The sequence below is a fragment of the Callithrix jacchus genome, chromosome 1 (assembly GCF_049354715.1).
Source record: "Callithrix jacchus isolate 240 chromosome 1, calJac240_pri, whole genome shotgun sequence".
Lineage (NCBI taxonomy): Eukaryota > Metazoa > Chordata > Mammalia > Primates > Cebidae > Callithrix > Callithrix jacchus.
The window spans coordinates 171,421,005-171,445,306 of NC_133502.1; the positions used below are offsets into that span (position 1 = coordinate 171,421,005).

Genomic DNA, 24,302 nt, shown 5'->3' on the forward strand with positions numbered 1-24,302 from the left:
GGCAGAAGTCGAGGCAGCAATTAAGAGCCTACCACACAAAAAAAGCCCAGGTCCAGATGGGTTCACAGCCGAATTCTACCAGACACACAAAGAGGAGCTGGTACCATTCCTTCTGAAACTATTCCAAATAATCCAAAAAGAAGGAATCCTACCCAAATCGTTCTACGAGACCAATATCATCCTGATACCAAAACCCAGCAGAGACCCAACAAGAAAAGAAAACTTCAGGCCAATATCCATGATGAACATAGATGCAAAAATCTTCAATAAAATATTGGCAAGCCGATTGCAACAGCAAATCAAAAAACTTATTCATCATGATCAAATAGGATTCATCCCGGGGATGCAAGGCTGGTTCAACATACACAAGTCTATCAACGTAATTCACCACATAAACAGAACCAAAAACAAAAACCACATGATTATCTCAATTGATGCAGAGAAGGCATTTGACAAAATTCAACAGCCCTTTATGCTAAAAACCCTCAATAAACTCGGTATCGATGGAAAGTATCTCAAAGTAATAAAAGCTATTCATGACAAACCAACAGCCAATATCATACTGAATGGGCAAAAACTGGAAGCATTCCCTTTGAAATCCGGCACTAGACAAGGATGCCCTCTGTCACCACTCCTATTCAATATAGTACTGGAAGTTCTAGCCACAGCAATCAGGCAAGAAAAAGAAATAAAGGGTATTCAAATAGGAAAGGTGGAAGCCAAATTGTCTCTATTTGCAGACGACATGATAGTATACCTAGAAGACCCCATCGCCTCAGCCCAAAAACTCCTGAAACTGATAAGCAACTTCAGCAAAGTCTCAGGATATAAAATCAATGTGCAAAAATCACAAGCATTCGTCTACACCAATAACAGACTTAAAGAGAGCCAAATCAAGAACGAACAAAAAGAATAAAATACCTTGGAATACAACTCACAAGGAACGTAAGGGACCTCTTCAGGGAAAACTACAAACCACTGTTCAACGAAATCAGAGAGGACACAAACAGATGGAGAAACATTCCATGTTCATGGTTAGGAAGAATTAATATCGTGAAAATGGCTATACTGCCCAAAGTAATTTACAGAATCAACGCTATCCCCATCAAGCTACCATTGACTTTCTTCACAGAACTGGAAAAAACCACCTTGAACTTCATATGGAACCAAAAGAGAGCCCGCATAGCCAAGTCAATTCTAAGCAAAAAGAACACAGCGGGGGGCATCACACTACCAGATTTCAAACTATACTATAAGGCTACAGTAGTCAAAACAGCATGGTACTGGTACCAAAACAGAGATATAGATTAATGGAACAGAACAGAGGCATCAGAGGCAACACAACATAGCTACAACCATACAATCTTTGATAAACCTGACAAAAACAAGCAATGGGGAAAGGATTCCCTGTTCAACAAATGGTGCTGGGAAAACTGGCTAGCCATGTGTAGAAAGCAGAAACTGGACCCCTTCCTGACACCTTACACTAAAATTAACTCCAGATGGATTAAAGACTTAAACATAAGACCTGGCACCATAAAAACCCTAGAAGGAAATCTAGGCAAAACCATTCAGGACATAGGAGTAGGCAAGGACTTCATGAACAAAACACCAAAAGCATTGGCAACGAAAGCCAAAATAGACAAATGGGACCTAATGAAACCCCACAACTTCTGCACAGCAAAAGAAACAGTCTCTAGTGTGAATCGGCAACCAACAAAATGGGAAAAAATTTTTGCAGTTTACCCATCTGACAAAGGGCTGATATCCAGAATCTACAAAGAACTCAAACAGATTTACAGGAAAAAAACAAACAAGCCCATTCAAAAATGGGCAAAGGATATGAACAGACACTTTACAAAGAAGACATATATGAGGCCAACAATCATATGAAAAAATGCTCATCGTCACTGGTCATCAGAGAGATGCAAATCAAAACCACATTGAGATACCATCTCACACCAGTTAGAATGGCAATCATTAAAAAATCTGGAGACAACAGATGCTGGAGAGGATGTGGAGAAAAAGGAACACTCTTACACTGTTGGTGGGAGTGTAAATTAGTCCAACCATTGTGGAAGACGGTGTGGCGATTCCTCAAGGCCTTAGAAATAGAAATCCCATTTGACCCAGCAATCCCATTACTGGGCATATATCCAAAGGTCTATAAATCGTTCTACTATAAGGACACATGCACACGAATGTTCATTGCAGCACTGTTTGCAATAGCAAAGACCTGGAATCAACCCAAATGCCCATCGATGATAGACTGGATTGGGAAAATGTGGCACATATACACCATGGAATATTATGCAGCAATCAGAAATGATGAGTTCGTGTTGTTTGTAGGGACATGGATGAATCTGGAGAACATCATTCTCAGCAAACTGACACAAGAACAGAAAATGAAACACTGCATATTCTCATTCATAGGCGGGTGATGAAAAATGAGAACACATGGACACAGAGAGGGGAGTACTAAACACTGGGGTCTATAGGGGGGAAAGGGGAGGGCCAATGGGAGGGGGAGGTGGGGAGGGATTGCCAGGGGAGAAATACCAAATGTGGGTGAAGGGGAGAAAGCAAACAAAACACACTGCAATGTGTGTACCTATGCAACTGTATTGCATGCTCTGCACATGTACCCCAAAACCTAAAATGCAATAAAAAATAAATAAATAAATTTTAAAATTAAAAAAAAAAAAGAGTTGTTGACTTTTGTTTGGAGCTATGGGTGACTTTTCTTTACGTTTATCTCTAAACTCAATTTTTCTATAGTGGGAACATGAAATATTTGTGAAAGCTGGATTAAATAAAAGCTATAGGTTTTAAATGAAAAGAAATTCAAATAATTTTCCAGCATTATAAAATGTTAATATTCCTAAAGATGAACTACTTTACAAAAACATCAGTGTTTTTAAAGAAAAATTAGATGATTTTTAAAGGAAGTCTGTTATGATACTGCAGTTTATAGTGATACTGCGTGTTTGCTAGCTCCACTAATCAGGATATTAAGTTAAATAGTATATGATATGCCATAAAGAAATTATATGAGCAGAGGTTACTGCAAAAGGGGACACAATGATTTTAAGTGGCCTGGTGACCTGAATTTCTTCCAGTGAAAGGGAAATATCAGAGTCATTTGATCAATGAAGTGCCTTTTATAAATCTTCAGGAAATCTCCTATAAAGCCTTTAAGGAGATGGATTTCTTATTACTTCTGATATATGTTCCAATTAAATTTTTACCATTGCCCCCATGGGCCTGCCCAGCCTAAGAGATGGAAACTGTGAGTCCAGCCCACTGACGCCTACCATCTGTAAGATTCTGGCACACTGAGGAGGCCATGACCAGCCTGTTGACTGAAATCTATAATGTAAAATGATGACGCTGCTCCAGCAATCCTGAAACCCGGTCCTAGAATCAATGCAAAGCTGCATCAACCTTAGAATTTCCATATGCCTAGGCAGATAGTTATCTTCAAATATAAGCACAGCTTCATTTTCTGGAGAAACCAAAAGAATCCAGAAAAATTCTACAGTGGTCTCCTCTGCCCTTCCTCCCCGTTCCATCTAGATAGTAACAGCCAAATCCAGGCACACAGATGTCCTAACTTCTACACCTGAGGTTGCCCACCACGTGCGCTAGGTGACGCATCTTATAGAGCACATATGCAAACAATTATGGGATCTGAACAACAATAACTCAGGCAGAAAAATCAGGAATTAGTGCCCCTAAGTGAACCAGTAGAGAAAAAAGGAGGCTTAGAGAGTTTAAACAACTTTCCCCAGTAGCTGATAAGCTATGGTGGCCTTAGACAAGCTGACAAGAGTGGTAGCAAAAAGGCTTCAAGGATTATAAATTGTTCTACTATAAGGTTTCAAAAAGGTTTCAAAGGCAGAAGAGCAAATGAAGCCATGAATTTTACAATCTACATATTTTTAACCCTTTCTCTTTTGTGCTTTGCTTGGGTAAACTAATTAGACCCTGCAAACACATTCCCACCCACAATGTTGTCTCCATTGCTTTAGGGCCTTACCTCTGAGTAGCCAGAGGAAATGCAGCTGACCCCTTATCTAGTTATTTAACGACCTCCTATACTCTGCCCTTTCACTTTGCTTTCTCCATGCCAACATAAGACAAAGATTTTTCTGCCCCTAAGATTCTGCAGCTTTCTACTCAGCTAATTACCCCCAGCTAAAAATAACTGTTCCACATACTCAGAGATATATAACAATCAAGCAACCAAATGCCCCTTTTGCCAATGACATGTTTTTTTTTCAATATGTTCAATGAGAGGCTCTTTGAAAATTATTAACTTTCTTCTGAGTTGCAAAAGAAAATGAAAGGCAAATTAGGGCTATATAAGCAAGTGTTTGCACAGATCCCATTAATTTGCCATCCACAGGGCTATTGACAACTAGCTTTTTTCTCTTGTCATTTCGCTTACCAGGCAGAAATGATTACAAACAATTTATTTGAGGAGTTATTTAGGTTAGAGAGGCCCCCTTGATAACACAGAAGTCATAACGGCCTCCAGAGACAGTAGAACAATAACTCCCAGTGCTTCCACAGAGGAGAGAGAGATAACTGAATGTCAGATTTCAAAGAAATTCAAACCATCATTGATTTTTTCAGATGAGGAAACTGAGGCTCAAAGAGGTTAGGGGGTTAACCAAAGTCAGTCAGTGTTTTAGTTTGTAGCAGAGCTGAAAGCAGGCGCTAAGCATTGCAACACCTGGTCTCTCTCTCCCCGCCTCCATCCTGCTGCTAGTAGTGTCAGTGGCAAATACAAGCCAGTTCAAGGAAATGTGGCCTCACGGAGGAGTACTAAGGACCAAGCACCAATGCATCCTTGCCATTTATGACAAATTCCTTAATTACAAGGCTTCATTTATTCACAGAAGCTGCCTCTCTTGTACATAGCCCAACACACACACACACACACACACACACACACACACACACACTGTGACGGAGATAATTTATCATTATCTGAACGCACTTAGGGTGGTCAATTTCGGCCAGAGTGAAGAACAGAGAAAGGCAGGGTCAAGGGCACTATAGAAATAGCTGTTCCTGCTTCACTTTTCAGCCCTCTGCCCCCTCCCATCAGCCCACTTTCATTACATTTCTCTTTGATGCAAAATCTGGAAATCTTGGTCAGGCAGCTCTGCTTATCAGTGGGTTCTTAATAACCCACTTTTATCAAACTTCATCTGATGGATCCAAAATATATTTGATCTTAGCATAAAGTACCCTTATCAGTCCTAAAGTGACACTGCCCAAAAGTGAATAGTGTTAACAGCAAAGTCCCTAGAACCAGAAAGAAGTATGTTTAAATCCTCAATCCATCACTTTCCAGCCATGCTGTCATGTCCAACTCATTCTCATTAAACAATATCTTACTACGCACACTAGACTGTAGGAATGCACACAGATAGAGCCTTACCTTTCCTGGCTTCATTCCTGGGAGGCAGAAGCGAACACTAACATATCTGTCACTCAAGTTAATGTAAAGGATTAACCGGTACAAGTGCTGTGCAGGCAGGTCCCTGGAAAAATGAGAGCACCCAGAAGAAGGCTTTGCTTTAGTTACAAAGGTCAAGAAAGTTTTCCCCTAGGGAGGGACTGAGATCAGAAGCATGAGTGGGCAGTAAGTGGACAAAGTAGGGAGGATCTGGCATCCCAGGCAAATATGTGGTGCAGGGGGACCTTGACCTTGGCTAGTACAAGACGCTGAGTATTTGCAGTGCAGAGCAGAGAAGAGGGGCACGCAGTGTTGTCAGAGAAACAGAAAGGAGCCTGTGGCCATGGTGAGGAGGTTTGTCCTCATTCTAAGGAGGACTGGGAGGTATGGGGCATGGTCTGACTTACGTGGAGGATAGACTGGAGACAACATGGACACAGGCACACAGGTGGAAGGCCAGGAGGTAATCCACAGAAGGGCTGCAATGAGAATTTCAATGGAAAGAAAAAACAAAAACTAAGGGATATTTAAGAACTAAAATCAGCAGGCCTGAATGGTAGGTTGGATATGAGAAGTGAGAGAAAGGGATAAACCAGAGCTCACTCACAGGACTTTGGCCTGTGTGACTGGATAGGTGGTGGCACCATTCTCTAAAAAACAGAATGTAAGGAGGAGCAGACTAGTGACTTAAACCTCTGAGCCTCAGTTTCCTCATCTGTAAAATGGGAATAGTCCTACCTATATCACAATGTTTTTGAAAGCATTAGAAAAGGTTCCTAGAAAATGAAGCCTCCATACAAAGTGGTGTATGGTTCTCCCCCAAATAAATGGGACCTATTCTTATAGGCTTCTTTTTCTTGGTCTGATTGGAAACTCAGGATCTCAGATATTCATTTCTTATCATCCTCTTCTCTGATGGCTCTACGAAATTGCTGGTTTACTGATCTAATCACCCTAAATAGTGTATAGTACTCCATACTAGTCAAATAGGCAAGTTGGCAATTGCTCTTCTGAACAAATTATTGTAAATATCACTGCTATAGTGCAGCTCATAGTGGCTCACTTGGCTTTTCAAGGGAAAAAGTCTTGCAAATGCAGCTCCCATTACTTGCCAAATGTTCATGCACAAATGCATTTATTTTACCAAGAGCATAGTGTTGGGTCATTTAAGGAGAATGGGAAAACCACTCATAATTGAAGAGAAAAAAATAGCATATATACAGCACTCCAGAGCTTGCAAAGCCCCTTCATATACACTATACCAATGGTACCTCACACTGACTGTGGAGAGGCTGAGGGGAGGAGAAAGGGCAGGTATATTCATGATTATTTTTACAAGTAAGGTTAACTTAGACAAAGTAACTTGCTCCAGGTCACAACGCAAGGAAGTAATACATTTCTGTGATGAAAATACAAGTCTCGGGGCTTCTGATTTTATCATATGTCTATCAAAATCCCCCATCTGCCAACATTAAACCATACAATGTAGAACATAAAAACCATACAGCCACTGAAACAGAGGAGAGGGGCAAGATCAAAACTCATTTGACCTTTCACAATCATATTTTATCAATTCATTATTATTCCACTATTATCATTGTGGTTGTCATTAATAGACAAGACGTGTTGAGCAACTACTACCTGCCAGACCAAATATGAAACACTTCATTTGTGCTGTTTCACTGAACCTTTACTGTCAACAAAGGTGCTTTTAAAATCACAATTATGAAAGCACAGATGAGAAAATGGAAGCCGAGAAAGCTTGAGTTGCCTAAACCTGCTCATAAATCCTAGCCTTTTTCCAAGGCCACTCTACTAGACTTGCTTCTGTGGGATATATTGTATTCGTAGTCAAATACCAATAAGGCCAAGATGATGAGTACTTTTGAGTTCTTCTGGGTTTTGGGGAAAATTTAAACAACGTCTCCCATTCTCCTGAAAGCATTTAATGTATTCTACCCATTTGACAAGCAAACAGGCATGAACCCTTATCTGGGATGATACCACTCTAGTTTCTCTGTAACAGTACATTTTGTGTAGAATATTCCTATCTCAAATGCTGATTCTCATTCTGTTACTTGCTGGCTGAATAACCTTGGAACTTAGCAGCTCGGACACTCAATTTAGTAGTCTGTGAAGTGGGGTCGACAATAGTTCCAATACTATAATAAAAATGTGCAGAAAGCACTTGACATGGTTTCTAGAACATGGTTAGTAAACCACACATATTAACTGTGATTATTTTTTATTTTGATGATCCTTGTGACCACGGAATAGAGGTTAGCTACATTCTACAGAGAGGAACTGGTTCTAAGATATAAAGTGTTTTGTGTAATTTCACCCAGCTTGATAGAACAAAGATAAGAAAGCACATCTCCTAAATGTGACAGGGCAAATTTTTGTTACTAAAATCTCCAGCAACTCTCTGAGGAGGTGGGTCTTGGTAGCTGGAGGATTCTGAAAGTAGAAGTGGGGAGAAGCTAAACTGCTCATCAGAAAGGGATGAGACATCAAGAGACCTGAGGATGATTCAGAAGTGAGAAAAAAGAAGGGCAGGGGAGAGGGAGAATATGTTCAAAGGGATTTGAGAAATTTGCTCCGCACACACAATGTAAACTCCCTCTCCTTTCAACCTTTGGAACCATCATGAAAATCTAGACTACATACAAATGCCTATGTGTCTACAGACTATAACAAAGAGCTAACCCCCTGTATAAACATGGTAAGGGGGGCAACAGTGCATACAAGGGCAGACTCCATCTAGGCATCTCAGGGGAAAGCAATGGGCCCCATGCTGTATGTGGGGTGAGAAAGAGGAGAGGTGTTATGGAATTAGGTTGTATTTATGGAATTAGGTTGTATTTATTAGGTGTGGCTAAAGGCAAAAAGAGGGAGTGGGGGAGAAAATCACCCAATTCTGCACGATCTGAGAAAATCCGAGGAACAGTTTTGGTTTCCAGGATACCATTCTTAGTATAACCAGCTTATAAAGTAGACATAGATCATTCATTCATGAAGGTGGCCAGCCAACCTGCCCCAATGCCTAGAAGAGAATGACACAGGTACACACTCCCTGGCAGCCTTTGGAGGAACATGGATGATTGAGAAAGGAGATGACAGAGTTAGAAATGGCGAATTTTCATGATTATTCCTATTTGTTTTTCACCATCCTAATAATAAGCAAACCAGGGATTTCCTTATGGCACGCTGGAGAATCATGAAATCCCCTTAGTTCTGTCCTTTGCTTTTTGCCAAAAATAGAACTGATACAAAACAGAATCTGTATCAGCTGCATGTTTGCTGAGATTGAAACGCTTGGATTACTGTGCTTAAAAATCCTATTTGCGGCTGGACGCGGTGGCTCACAGCTGTAATCCCAGCACTCTGAGAGGCCGAGGCGGGTGGATCACAAGGTCAAGAGATCGAGACCATCCTGGTCAACATGGTGAAACCCCGTCTCTACTAAAAATACAAAAAGTTAGCTGGGCATGGTGGCGCGTGCCTGTAATACTCAGGAGGCTGAGGCAGAAGAATTGCCTGAACCCAGGAGGCAGAGGTTGCAGTAAGCCGAGATCGCGCCATTGCACTCCAGCCTGGGTAACAAGAGCGAAACTCTGTCTCAAAAAGAAAAAAATCCTATTTGCTGAGATATTGTTTGCTTTCACATATTTTGGCCTGGGCATAGCAATAATTTCTTCCACCTGCTGGTAGAAGTTAGCAAGAGAGATGGAGAGAAGAGGCAAGAGCAGCAGGTGGTCAAATAAAGCTATATTAAGGAATCTGGTTTCACTTCTTAGGAGACCAAATAAATATATCTGTGCCATGCTCCTCTGGAAGACGCAGTCTCCCGGATGCTCCATTTATTTCCTTCTCTACCTAGGCCTACCCAACCCATTCAAAATGTACCATATACAAAGATGGGTGGGGTAGGAAAAAGATAAAGTCAAACAATCTGGATGTGAGCCCTCTCCCATCCATTAATTGTGGGATTGTAAATGGAACCCTTCCTCTCACCTATGAAATAAGGCTGAGTTGTTGTTTGAGATGGAGTCTCACTCTGTCACCCAGGCTGGGGTGCATCGGCACGACCTCGGCTCACTGCAACCTCCGCCTCATGGATTCAAGCGATTTCCCTGCTTCAGCCTCCTGGGTAGCTGGCATTACAGGCGCACACAACCAGACCCGGCTGATATTTTTGTATTTTTAGTAGATACAGCGTTTCATCATGTTGGCCAGACTGGTCTTGAACTCCGGACCTCAGGTAATCCACCCTCTTTGGCCTCCCAAAGTGCTGGGATTACAAGCGTGAGTCACCGTGCCCAACCAAGGGTATGAATATTTTCAATGAGTTTTGTCAATAAGTTATGCAAGTACTCTGTATGTTCCTGTGAATATCCATTAACACGCACAGACAAAAGTCCCAGATGTGTCTTTTAAAAAAGATTAGACTTTAAACAGCTAAGTATGGTGCCAGATTCATCCAAGAAGCGCACACATTTGTCTCCCTTTGGAGACAAGTTGTTTCAACTATTGGCCCGACAGCAGTCACAGCACAGCCAGCCTTGAACGACCAGCATGGAGGCACATGGTAACAGATGAAACATCAAGTATTTATGACACAATACTAAATAACGCAGAGCACAGAACTAAATTCAGTAAGTATTCAATGTTTTTAAAAAACTGAAAAAAGACTGAAAGGAAATAAGCTAGACTAATAATAGTTCCCTTCTTCTAATAATTTTCTGTACATTCCACCCTTTCTACAATGAGCTTTTCTTAGTTCAAAAAAAATGCACTTTTTATGTTGATGAATACAATAGATACTTTCAAGACCCTTTTTCAGTTAGTCAATTCCTGAAAAGCCAGAAAAATAAAAATTGTGAATTTTAAAGCTAATATTTAATTCCAGATTACATTTCCCCTGACCTTAGAATATACATTTTTAAAGTTTAAAAAAAAAACTCAAATGATAATTATAAATACATAGAAAAAAGGCTAGAAAAATGACTAGAAATATGACAACAGGGATTAATTTTGGTTGGTGAAATTATATGGCTTTTAAGTCTTAACAGTTTTTATTACATTTTCTACAATAAATATGTCACTTTCATAATTAAAAAAAGTATTTGCTATCTTTCTTATTAAGAGACAACTACCAAGCAAATTACAGCACATTTATATGATGGAATATTAACAGACTTTTTTTAAAGTTGTAGAATATTTAATCATATGAAAAAAGGTCTGATATATTATTGGCTGACCATACTATAAAACAGTATGTTCAGAATGATCCCATCGTTTTGTTTAAGAACAAACAAAATATCCATGTATACACAGAAAACACCTGGGCAGGAAGGAGACCAAAATATTAATAGTGTTTCACTCTAGGTGGTAGGATTAGAGATTATTTTAATTTTCTTATTTTTGCTTCTGCTTTGGTCAATTTTCCTCTACCGAATAAGAGTTTTCCAATATGAAAAAAAAAAAAAAGTTTTAAAAATAATCTAAGTTAAACAAAAAGTTACCTTGTTAAACAAAAAGAGACAAAGACAAGCAGGAGCATCTTACTGAAAGATCCTCCTTCACAAAGTTTCCATCCCCACTCCAGCTCTAATGTTTAAATCCATAAAGTACTTGTCTTCCAACGTCACCAGGTCAGTCAGCATCAACCCTTCCTGCTGTGTCAGACTTAGGAATGCTGGAGGAGGACATTAAATCCAGCAGCAGAGGCCACCCGTCCTGATGAGGTAAACATGCGTCACCTAGAACCTTTAAACAAGACCCTGGTGGACAAGGGGGTCTGGGGGGGAAAAAAAAATCTAAACACTGTCTGGAACTCTGGATCTGATTACAAGTAAATATAGTTTACAATCATTTGATTAAGAAAATGCACAATTTACATTGCAAATAACACACTGCCTACAGAATTATATTCTCAGACTTGGCAGAGATCTCTAAGATCATCTGAAGACAATTTCCAAGACACCGTCTTTAGGATGCTTTGCAAATATTGACTGGAAACAATAACAGAGATGTCATGCCAGAGAATCTTAACTAAACAGTTCAAAATCCTGGCTTCCTGTTTATCCAATTTTAAGTCACCTTACTGCTAGCCACAAGATTGTTCAGCATTCTGATTTAATCTAAGAATCTCTTGGTTTTACACAAAATAAAAGGGACTACAAAGAACAGCTGAAAAGCCAGAAGACAAAGGAGGAACAAAAATAAACAATGACATGTATATTCCAACCCAAACAATGAGAGATCTATGGAACCAGACTATCAGTTCAATCTATTTCCAGATCACTATCCTCACTGTGACAGGTGGCAGAGTTACGCACAGATGTCAGCACCAAGACTTCCTTTTCTGGGAGTAATCCAAATTCCTGAAGAAAAGCTTCAAGGTCCACAGCAAAGAAATCTTCCCCTAGCTGGTCAGTAACACGAACAAAATTGCCAATCAATTCACCCCCCTTATAGATCAGCAGGGCAGGAAGGGCGTTCCTGGTGAAGCGACTGCTGGCGCCAATAACTGAGCTCTTCACTCTGCAGAACTTGACAGCTGGGTACTCTGTGGCAAGGCAGATCATGCACCCATTCATGGCTTCGGTCCCCGGAATGCCATCCTCATAAATATGAACCATGATGACAGTGCTTTTCTGTTCTTTATCAATCATGTCTAAAAACCCTTCTCCACTGGGGATCTCGAAAACCTGCTTGAATTGGGGCCCCTTGTGAAGCTGCTGCCGCATCTCTTCCATTCTCTGCTTCCGGTACTGCTGCAGAAACTCTTCATCATCTTGGTCCTCATTCATCATGGTAAACTCCTTCAGAGTCATCTGCAGGCAGACCAGCAAGTGAGCATAAATATGAAAACTGAACACTCGTGGTAACAGTTAATATGGGCTGGGCACAGTGGCTCACACCTGTAATCCTAGCACTTTGGGAGGCCGAGATGGGGAGATCACTTGAGGTCAGGAATTCAAGACCAGCCTGGCCAACATGGAAAAACCCTGTCTCTCCTTAAAAAAGAAAAAAAAAAATACAAAAAGTTAGCCAGGCGTGGTGGTGTGCGTCTGTGGTCCCAGCTACCAGGAGGCTGAGGCACAAGAATCGCTTGAACCCAGGAGGCAGCGGTTGCAGTGAGCCAAGATCATGCCACTGCACTCCAGCCTGGGCAACAGGGCGATACCTTGTCTTCAAAAATAAAAATAAAACAACTAAATAGTTAATGTGTACTACATGCTGATAATAGATGAGGCACCATACTAAGTACTTTATATGCATTATATCTCTATGAATTCCACAACTCCATCGGGAAGGGACTTTTAATAGCCCCATTTTATAAATGAGGTTCCAAAACTTGACATTATTTGACAAGTGCATGGACTCAAACAAGATTTAAAACCCATGATTTTAACTATACTATCACATCGCCTCTCAATCCAAATAGCATTGTAATCACTTCATGAGCTTACTTTTTGTCAATCTTGACAATATTTTATCCACTTTTTTAAAGAGAACACATCATAGAATTTTAGAAAGAACTCTCATAATCCCTGCCCCACACAATCCCCCCACACACACACAGTCATATGGACTCTAAAAATTCTTTTTATTACCAGTCACATACTGAAATAGTTTTGCTTTTATAGCAGCAGCTGTGGGTGTACCAATTAAGCTATAACCTGCTTTTGAGACTTAGCATGATTCTAAGTATTTCCTCATGTTTCCAAATATTTTTATGAAATTATACATAATGTGTCACTTTGCTTAACCACTTCCCTAATTCTGGCATTCAGACAGTTTCCAGTTCTGTTCTACTGCAGATAAATCAGCAGGACAGGAACAGCTTCTTTTAAGACTGATCCATGTGATGATATAATACTGCCTCATTCTGGCCTCTCACCTAGTATAAGGAAGCAGCTGTGAGTGGTGGGCACAATGCCCAAGAGACAGCTTCAGCTACAAAAGCATCTTCCTTCTGCCCTGATGCAGCAATGCATCCCTGCTCCTCAAATAAATCCTAACTCTGCCTAATATTGTCTATATTAGGGGATAGGGAGTGGGAGATCACACCAGATCAGAACACATGTTACTATATCATAACCAGCAACATTCTGAGTTCACCAATTTACTTATTGCCGATTTTCTTCTCATCTCATAGCCCTCCAACTCCATCTCAGTCTTCTTCTGACATACTGAAGTCTTTGGCTAAATCTAATGTCTAAAATCACCCTCCTGGTCAAGGTGAATGATTCCCAGCTTAATTCTCTTATCTGCTCTCTGATGCTGTGTGATATTTTAGCTTTGGGCCATAGCTAAATGATCTCAAGCACTCACAGACATTCATCCACAGTCAGAGGGCATCCAGGGAAATAGTGAATCCCTTTTAACACTGAATAAGAGGCCATCAGGGGCCAGGCATCATGGCTCACACCTGTTATCGTAGCACTTTGGAAGGCTGAGGCAGGAGGGTCACTTGAGCTCAGGAGTTCGAGACCTGCTTGGATAACACAGACCCTGTCTCTATTTAAAAAAAAAAAAAAAAAAAAAAAAGGATACCAGGGAACTACTTCCAAGTATCTTCCAGAGTATCTGTTTGCTTATTATAATGCCTCCTTAAATTCCCATGAATAGGCTTCAGATGAAACAGCAACATCATGGAAAAAACAGGAAAATTTGGGTTAGAACCCTAGCTCCTACTAGAATTTACCAGTTGCACTGCGCTGAACAAAGTCTCTAATGCCCTCTAAGCACTGCTTTCATAATCTATAAAAAGGGGATAATATCACCTCCCTCAGAGAGTTACTTCTGGCCCAAGATAAAATCTCAATAAAAGAAGGAAAACTAACATTTATGGAGCACTTTCAATTGGCCAGACACTATAATGGGCATATTAACCACACAGCTCTGTTCGGGGAGGAGAGTGACATCATTTAACCATTGAAACACCAGATTCAAAAGGGAAGATTCTTTCCCACAGTCACTAGTAGCAGAACTGAGATTCTAAGCTGGGTATGTATGAGTTTTGACATGGCTCTATGATTTCTCCTGCACTGCACAACTTTTTGGAGGCCAAATCAAGCATCCTCCACCTCTTGATCACTCATCTGGCTCTAGCAGAGCAGCTTCTAAGAAAAGCCTGGGTAGTGCTAATTACCTTCCCACTGATCTTCTCCTGGAGGTCCTTCTGTTTCTGTTGCTCCTCCTCTTCATCCAGATGGGACCTGCAAGTCATTGATAGCTTCTTGATCAGCCTTTCCATCTCCCGGCACTGCTCCTCCCTCTGCTCTGTCTCCAACTGCTTGAAGCGGCGCCAGTCATTAATCACACCTTTTGGGCCTGAGCAGGGTAAACACAGATGTGACCGAGAAGAATGGGCAAGGAGTTATGGACCAGCTCACATCTGTAGGTAGGAGTTCACATCTGTCTGATGCTGAGAAAGGCTAAGTGTATGACTGCTGAGAAATGCTGAGTGTACAATAAATTATACTGTTTGCTAAGGACAAAGGCAAGGAAAACCTAGCTGCCCCCCCACCACCCACCGCCAAGTGGAAAACTGTTTGGGGCATTCTAAAGTAGCAAAGCAGTATATGTATATCATACACCAGTTAAAACAATTCTTTAAGCATGGGATATGTGACCCTGCCCCCGGGGCTCCCTCGTGAAGAATACTTTCTGGTTTGTCCTTTATCAGTGTTAAGTAGGCACCAGCTGCCTACCTAGTCTATCTTGGTTCCATGAGAAAACACAGGACACCTGCTGTTAATAATTACAACCTGGCTGGGCGCCATGGCTCACGCCTATAATCCCAGCACTTTGGGAGGCCGAGGCAGGTGGATCATGAGGTCAAGAGATTGAGACCATCCTGGTCAATATGGTGAAACCCCGTCTCTACTAAAAATACAAAAAAATTAGCTGAGCATGGTGGTGCACGCCTGTAGTCTCAGCTACTCGGGAGGCTGAGGCAGAAGAACTGCTTGAACCCAGGAGGCGCAGGTTGCGGTGAGCCAAGATTGTGCCATTGCACTCCAGTCTGGGTAACAACAGTGAAACTCCGTCTCAAAATAATAATAATAATAATAATAATTACAACCTGTTCAGAGAGAATAACTACATGGTCAGAGTCTGCTCGAGGCCCTCTCCCAGAATGCTGTCAGCCCCTGAGGCTCTCAGCTCGGAAGGCTGTTGGCCACCCTGATAGTACCACTTTGCTTTTCTATTTGGGTGTCTGTTTCTTAATGCCTTCAGCTCTGGGTCTCTACTGCCGAGCTGGTCTCCATAGCCTGAAGCTTGCTCCATCTATGGCACAATCATCATAGGGGCCTCTGTGTACTTTGCCACAGGGCAGAGCGGCTTATACACAATGACATGCCCTGCAAGTCTGCTACAGGCGCCAAACCAATGCCCAACACCAGGAGATGAGTTTAAAAAATTATGATTCATCTGCTCAAAGGAAAGTAAAGCAACTCTTAGAAAGAATGAAGCAGCTCTATGTTTCCTACCATTAAAGATATTTCAAATAGGCTGGGTGCAGTGGCTCACACCTGTAATCCCAGCACTTTGGAAGGCTGAGATGGGTGAATCACCTGAGGCTGGGAGTTTGAGACCAGCCTGACCAACATGGAGAAATGCCATCTCTACTAAAAATACAAAATTAGCCAGGTAAGGTGGTGCATGCCTGTCATCCCAGCTACTCGGGAGGCTGAGGCAGGAGAATCGCTTGAACCTGGGAGGGAGAGGTTATGGTGAGCCAAGATCTCACCACTGCATTCCAGCCTGGGCAACAAGAGTGAAACTCCGTCTCAAAAAAGAAAAAAGAAAAAATATTACAAATATATCAGGTTATTAAAAAAGCAAAATGTAGAATATCATGGTATAATCCTCTAGTTTCTATAAAAAGAACTTAAAATATTTATGTACGTAGATATGCACATATGTAAGAGCTTGCAGGATATGTAAACTGTGCAGGATATGACATCAGTGGTTGTCTCCAGGTAACAGGATCTAAGGGGGCTGGTGGGAGAGATATTTTACTTTTTTCTTTCTATACTTCTACATTATCTGAATTTTTTGTAACAAGATTGTGGCAGGCTGTATTACTGTTCTGTTATTCAAGCTACCCTTAACTTCCCAAGCTCTGTGCTGCCAAAGGACTTACATGTCCTTGCCCCTTGCTATGTGACCTGTGGTACCTCTGTGAGATGAGTACATATATCCCCAACCCACTGATGCTGGGCTTGACCATGTGACTTGCTGCCCAATGGGACTGTGAGCAAACATGAAGTATGGCATGTCTGAGCAAAACAAAAAGTATGCCATGTATGAGCCATTCCATGTTTCCAACAGCTCCTCTCGTGCTCTCTATGCTTCCCCATGAAAACAGTGTGTCCCAAATAGAGGGATGTAGCCAAATTAAGGCTATTACTCCTGGATGAGAGAACAAATTAAGACTGTTACTCCTGGATGAGAGAATTAAGCCCAGCTCCCGGATGAGAGAACATATGAAGCATAAGCGGAGCTGCCACAGACCTACAGGCTGCATATAACATGATTGAGAAATAACCTTTGTTGTCATAAGCCACTAAAGCTTTAGAGTCTTTTGTTATCACAGAAAAAAACATATATAAATCTATATGAAGACAACTTTAAAATGCTCCCAAAAAATAAGACTTGAATAAATGGAAAAGCACCATGTTCCTGAATAGCCATACTCAATACCACAAAAGTGCCAATTATCCCTAATCTATATCTTTAATGCATTCCCCATGAAAATACATGTACACACATATGTCCTGCTCCTAAATTTCCCTTGGAAAAAATAAAGCAACAGTTAATAAGAGGATCTAGCCTTACCAAATACTAAAATATAACACTGCAATAATTAAAAACAGTATAACATAGCCCAGTACAAGACATCAATAGAAGAAACTACATAGTACAACTAAAGACCCAACATAAACAGAAAGTCAGTACACAATGTGACATCTCAAAATAAAGATGGTTTATTCAATAAGCAGTACTGAAACAACTGAGTAGCAATATAAAAAAAAAATTAAGTTGGAGCCCTACTTCACCCTACACCAAAGTGAATTCCACATGAATCAATATTTAAGTGTATAAAAAGAAATTACAAAAATACTAATGAAAAATATAGGAGAACCTTTTTTTTTTTTTTTTTTGGAGACAGAGTCTCACTCTGTTGCCCAGGCTGGAGTGCAGTGTCATGATCTTGGCTCACTGCAACCTTTGTCTTCATGGTTCAAGCAATTATCCTGCATCAGCCTCCCAAGTAGCTGGGCCTACAGGTGCACACCACACCCAGCTAATTTTTTCTATTTCAGTAGAGACGGGGTTTCACTGTGTTCCCCAGGCTGGCCTTGAACTCCTGAGCTCAAGCAATCCACCAGCCTTGGCCTCCTAAAGTGCTATAGACGTAAGCCACTGCACCTGGCCAGGAGAACCTTTTTATACAGCAAAGTGAGGCCCTTTATAGAGTGAAGAAATGCCTTTTAAGTTAAAAGCAAAATTAAGAAACTATAAAACACTTTCAAGCACATAAAAATAAAAATTTTCATCCAGGAAAAGAACATAAAGTCAAGACAATAAACAAAGAAATATTTACAACTCATATCGCAGACTAATTTCCTTTATAGCTCCCCAAAAAGAAAAAAACTAATCACACATTTTTTAAATAAGCAAAAGATATAAAAATCTCTCTTAAAATTATGAAAAGAAGTTTAGGTTCTCTCTTGAAAAGAAAGATGGGCCTGGTGCATTGGTTCACGCCTATAATCCCAACACTTTGGGAGACTGAGGTGGGAGGATTGCTTGAGGCCAGCAGTGTGAGGCCAGCCTGGCCAACAAAGTGAGACTCCATCTCACTTATTTTAAAAATAAAATAAATTAGCATGGTGGCAAGTGCCTGTGGTCCCAGCATTTTAAGACAGGAACCTCATGGAAGCTAAGGCAGAAGGATCATTTGAGCCCAGGAGGTTGAGGCTGCAGTGAGCCATTACCACACGAAGGCACTACAGCCTGAGCAACAAGGCAAAACCCTGTCTCCCTGACCCCCAGAAAAAGGGTGGGAGTGGGGGGAATAAATAAACCTACAATGAGTTACTACAATAGCAAAGATCAATGAGTTTCATAACACAGTAGGAGGACAAGTGTATGGAGAAAGACGGATTGCTGATTAAACTAAAAATTACCGCCACCTCAATTGATAGCAATTTGACAATATTAAAATGTTCAAGTGTAAAGATGCCATTTTTAGAAATTTGTACTACCCATATACTCATACTTGTGATTTATGAGATAACAAACTATTAATATGAGATGCACGATTCAAATCCAGGCCAGTCTGTGTTCATCACCATGCTGCTATGCAGATGCATTTGTATTGTGCACTAAAAGGCTAGACACATACATAATGAAAAAGCTAGGTTATCTCTGAAAGTGGGACCAGAGTTAAAAGTGATTAGATGACGTCTAATTAATATGCATTTAATGTACATTTTTTAAGCCTGTTTTCGGAGCCCAGGGCTTCTCAGTACCTGTGTTAACTGAGATGCCTTCGCCTGCCAGCTCAGCCTCTACAGGCACAGAACTGCTGGCTGGGGCGCCTCTGCCTCGGTCCTTGTCCTCATGGTCACTGTCCTCATCCTCACTGCTGCTGTAGTAGTACTGCAGTTTCTCCCCCAGCAACTTATCATCAAGGGTGGTCATGGTGCCTGGAAAAAGAAAGCATATCAGATTCTTTGCTGATCTGAGCCAGAGAGACATGAATCTGAAGCACAGGGAGCTTGCCTGTGCTGAGATCCTACAATTCACAGGACACTAAAAGTGATTATTTTCATAACCAGAATCTTAACAAATCCCTACCATTACCCTGTGTGTTAGGACTTATCACACTCTTTTTACAAAAGATAAAACTGAAGCTTAGATAAACGAAATTTCTTCACCAAGCTTTACAGCCAATGGTGGAGCTGGGACCAGACCCCAGGGATTCCTCACTTCAAGAGCCTAAGGTATAATTACTCTCATCTGAGTAAGTATACAACCACCTGCACTGGCTTGGAGGAATCTACTCATTAGTGGTTTTATCTGCGCTTTTAGTTTTCCCACCCTAAGACTGCTATATAATTGAAAAATTGGGAAAGAATCCTCAAGAAAAACTCCAAAAAGTAGCATCAAGAGTACAATGCTGAGTCACTATTTACTTAGGCAATCACTGTCTCTGGCCTCCACCTTCCCAGTCAATACTCTGAGGGCTTGGATAGATGGTCTCTGAAACTCTACCTATTCTGACAGGTTAAAAGAAGGGCCCATACAAATATTTTAACAACTCAAGTGTTTAAAGGGCCATGATGGCCGGGCGCAGTGGCTCACGCTGGTCATTCCAGTACTATGGGAGGCCGAGGCGGGTGGTTCACTTGAGCCCAAGAGTTCGAGATCAACCTGGCTAACATGATGGAACTCTGCCTCTACTAATTAAAAAAATAATAATACAAAAATTAGCCAGGTGTGGTTGTCCCAGCTACTCAGGAGGCTGAGGCAGGAGAATCGCTTGAACCCAGGAGGCAGAAGTTGCAGTGAGCTGAGATCATGCCACTGCCCTCCAGCCTGGGAGACAGAGCGAGACTGTCTCAAATTGAATAACTAAAAAAAAAAAAAAAAGGACCATGATTAGGGCCACGCTTCTGCATCGGAAGAAGCCAAAGGCATTCTGACGAAAAGATGCAGCTTAGCCCCCAGAGGCCTGCTTGAGAATTCAGCAGGAATGGGGGCCGGGGTCGGGGGAGGAACCCCTCGAGAACTCCTTCCCCTAAGCAGTCCAACATTATCACTGGGCCTATCATACTCCATTTACAAAGTGACTCTCTCCCACAGGGCAGGGAGTTCTTGAAAGCAGGGACCTCCAATCACTATCTCTACCCCCAACGCCCAGCACAACCCCGCTGCACAATTTGCTAAACCCGTATACAGGCAGCCTGGGTCAGTGGAAGAATCGGAGAACCCCAGCAGTCAGATGCAAAGGAGGCAGGGATCACAGAGAGAAAAGTACCATGGAGGTACCAGGGAGGGGCAAAACCAAACTTAAAGGACTAGGAGGTGCCAGGAACGGGCCAAGCTGGGGAGCACGACGGCGGCGGAGAGGAGGGAAGAAGGTGCGCTCCTGAGGAAGGGGACGCTGCAGGGAGGAGACGAGGGCGGGCCCCGTGGAGACGCGAGCAGAGGAGGGGGTTCCCCGAAAGGGCTGCGGAGGGGCGTCCGCCTGGAAAGGCCCGAGGAAGGTGGGGAGGAAGGTGGGGCCAGCGGAGGAAAGGGACGGAGAAGACGCGGAGACCTTGGGGGTCGAGACCGCGCGAAGAGGCAGTTTTACCCAAGCTCGCCAATCCCACTCCCACCCGTAGTTCTCAGCCGCGGCGGCTTTCCGGCGGACCTCAAAGCACTTACCCGGTCTAGCTCCGTCAGGATGCCTTTAGGCTAGCAGCTCCGGGCGCCGGAAGAAATCGAGCACTCACTTAGAGGAATAAAAGTGGGTCAGCGCCCTGAGTGCTAAAGAGAAAAGCCTCAGGAGCCCGACTGCGCGGACCAATGAGGCGGCCTTCCTGCGTCGTGGCAGACGCGCGCTGTCCAATCAGAAGCCGCTACTCCTGGCGGAGGGGAGGGGGAGAAGCTACGGGTCCTACCTCGGAACAAAACACCTCGACCGACAACAACGCTTTCTTAATTGTTTTATTTTGATCTGGACAACGAAAAAGTGAATTATATGACCCAGCTTCGGGAAATAAGAAAAATGTATTCACTTCCCTTCAAAGTTTCCGAAGCCATCCCAAATGTGTTTTGTATTGGTTCTTCATCGCATCGCTTCTATTAGACGGAAAAGTGACTCAGAGACGTTCAGTAATTTGCCCGAGAACACAAATCCCTCAAGTACAGAGCGTGGATTAAAGTTTTTAAAAGGCAGTAGCAGCCAGGATGTGTGGCACACGCCCGTAGTACCAGCTGCTCAGGAGGCAGGAGGATCGCTGAGCCCAGGACTTCGAGGTCAGCCTGAGCAACAGAGGAGGAACGTAATGTGAAATCCGGAATTGGCTCCTGGTATAGAAAAAGGACATGAGGCCGGGCGTAGTGGATCACGCCTGTAATCCCAGCAGTTTGGGAGGCCGAGGCAGGCGGATCACCTGAGGCCAGGCGCTCAAGACCAGCCTGGCTAACGAGGCGAAACCCGGTCTCTACTAAAAAAAAAATACGAAAATTAACCGGGAGTGGTGGCGCACACCTGTAAATCCCAGCTACTCAGGAGGCTGAGACGGGAGAATCATTTGAACCTGAGAGGTGGAGGTTACAGAGAACTGAGATCACGCCACTCCACTCCAGCCTGGGTGACAGAGTGAGATTCTGTCTCAAAAAAGAAAAAAAAAAAAAAAAAAAAGGACATTAATGGGACATCAGATGACACTTGACTAAGGTCTATTAGCGCAGTAGTATTATATCAATAATTTTAATAATTATACTACCATTATGTAAAATGTTAACCTTTGGAGATGCTATTTGATGAATCTAGGGAAACACTATTTTGGCAACTTTGTTTTCTTTTTCCAGGTGAAAGCCATACTATGATATTTTGCAACTTTTTTTTTCCTTTTTCCTCAGACATACCTTGTATATTTTTGCAACTTACATATTTACTATTTATCTATTTATTTATTCATCTATCGAATTTATTTATTTATTTATTTATTTATTTAGAGATGGAGTCTCCCTGTGTTGCCCAGGCTGGAGTGCAATGGCACAATCTTGGCTGACTGCACTGTCCACTTCCCAGGTTCAAGCATTCTCTGCCTCAGCCTCCCGAGTACCTGGGATTACAGTCGCCCGCCACTAGCCGGGCTAATTTTTTGTATTTTTAGTAGAGGCAGGGTTTCACCATGTTGGCCAGGCTGGTCTTGAACTCCTGACCTCATGATCCACCCACCTCGGTCTCCCAAAGTGCTGGGATAACAGGCATGAGCCACTGCTCCCGGCCTGCAACTTTTTTAAAACCTAAAATGACTTCAAATTCTAAGCCCTTGTTAAAGTATCCAATACACAACCGTGAAGTTGCTCATAGCTTAAAATTGAATCATAGAAAATATTCTAGAAAGATACACTCTTTAAAATAGAGCTCTTAATTTGGGACATGGGATCTTAATTTGTGGTTCTAGGACTACCTGAAATTGCAAATTTATGTATGTGCCTGTTTTTCAGAGAGACTGTTTGTTGAGGCTGTCAGAGGAGTCAAAAAATACCGCACACATACACACCCATTCAAGAGCATTGTATTAATAAGTCCGTTTTCATACTGCTATAAGTAGCTGCCCAAGACTGGGTAATTTATATAAAGGAAAGAGATTTAATTGACTCACAGTTCATCATGACTGGAGAAGCCTTACAATCATGGTGGAAGATGAAGGGAAAGCAAGGCACCATCTTCACAAGGTGGCAGGAAGAAGTGCCTAAGGAAGGGGGAACAGCCCCTTGTAAAACCATCAGATCTCCTGAAAATTCACTATCACGAGAACAGCATGGGGGAACCACCCCCATGATTCAATTACCTGCACCTGGTCTCTCCCTTGACCCTGAGGGATTATGGGGATTCCAATTCAAGATGAGATTTGAGTGGGGACACAGCCTAACCGTATCAGTTTATTTAAGGACTTTGTGTGGTTTTGTTTGCAGAGTAAATACCTTACCTTAATTAGCCTTGTGTGAACCGCTGGCATATGTTTGGATCTGCTCTCAGTGATTCAGTCAGTACCCAGGCAAGAGTGCCTCTGCAGGGAGACTCTTATAAATATTTGTTAAATGAATGCTCAATAAATGCTTTGTTTTTCAGTTTGACTCAAGTCTCCCTAAAGTTGGAATCTTGTTCAGCCATAGTGATTCCTCATCCTTCAGAGTTCACTTTAAATTTAGAGCTGTAATCTTCCAGGGGGGACTTCCCTCTTGCTAAACAATTCTGCATTCCCCCAGTAAGGTTACTCTGTCACTCTCTAAGAAAAGTAATTCATATCTCTTCTCTCACGTGTTCAGCAGTCTCTCCTCTCCCCTGGCCTAACTAACCTTGATTCTTTTTTCATCTGAAAAAAAAAAAAAAAAAAGCAATCAAAGGAAACTTGCACTTGATTCCACCCCAAAATGTACCAACACCCGCCACCCCCTGCATGTTAACCTATTAAATGAATCACTGATTCACTGGATTCCATTCCTCCACCCTAGCAAGGGATTCTACTTGGGAAATTACCTCCTCTCCCTCTCTCTCTCGCTCTCCTGCATTATCAGGTGTTCTACAGCATAATAATATGCTTTCATAGATTTTATCCTTAAAAAAATTCTAGGATACTATTTTCCACTTTTCAGATTATCAAAAATTCAAAAGTTTGATAGTACTCAGTGAGACTGTGGGGGAAAAAATTGCTGGTAGGAGTGTAAATTGATTCAACTCACGAATGGCAACTGAGAAACATCTATCAGTATTGTAAAAATATAAAACCTTTGCGGTGGCTCACGCCTGTAATTCCAGCACCTTGGGAGGCCAAGGCAGGTGGATCACCTGAGGTCAGGAGTTTGAGACCAGCCTGGGCAACACCATGAAACTCTGTCTCTACTAAAATACAAAAAATAGCCAGGCATGGCAGTGGGTGCCTGTAGTCACAGCTACTAGGGAGGCTGAGGCAGGAGAACTGCCTGAACCCAGCAGGCCGAGGTTGCAGTGAGCCAAGATTGTGCCACGGCACTCCAGCCTGGGTGACAGAGTGAGACTCTGTCTCCAAACAAACAA

At 42.1% G+C, this 24,302-nt stretch overlaps 2 protein-coding genes across 2 annotated transcripts in view; both read right to left on the reverse strand.

The window, feature by feature from the left end:
- The window catches only part of LOC103794845 (olfactory receptor 1L8), a 390,653-nt gene extending 379,323 nt beyond the window's left edge, over nt 1–11,330 (reverse strand). The window contains 1 exon segment of the mRNA XM_054236625.2: nt 5,453–11,330. The gene's annotated coding sequence lies outside the window, so the exon portion shown is untranslated.
- On the reverse strand, nt 10,503–21,051 carry PDCL (phosducin like). Its single transcript, XM_002743286.7, has 4 exons — nt 20,933–21,051; nt 19,030–19,206; nt 14,634–14,815; nt 10,503–12,309 (listed from the first exon to the last, which is right to left on the reverse strand). The coding sequence occupies exons 2-4, from the start codon at nt 19,199–19,201 to the stop codon at nt 11,758–11,760; spliced, it is 906 nt and encodes a 301-aa protein (XP_002743332.1). The 5' UTR covers nt 19,202–19,206; nt 20,933–21,051; the 3' UTR covers nt 10,503–11,757.
- Between the last annotated feature and the right edge of the window lie 3,251 nt (nt 21,052–24,302).

What these genes read in the sequence shown, in the direction of transcription:
- PDCL (XM_002743286.7), bottom strand. Translation starts at nt 19,201, where the DNA reads ATGACCACCCTTGATGATAAGTTGCTGGGGGAGAAACTGCAGTACTAC. An exon ending in AGGCATCTCAGTTAACACAG is followed by an intron (nt 14,816 to 19,029) that starts GTACTGAGAAGC and finishes TACCCTGCTCAG; the next exon opens with GCCCAAAAGGTGTGATTAAT. An exon ending in AGGAGAAGATCAGTGGGAAG is followed by an intron (nt 12,310 to 14,633) that starts GTAATTAGCACT and finishes GTCTGCCTGCAG; the next exon opens with ATGACTCTGAAGGAGTTTAC.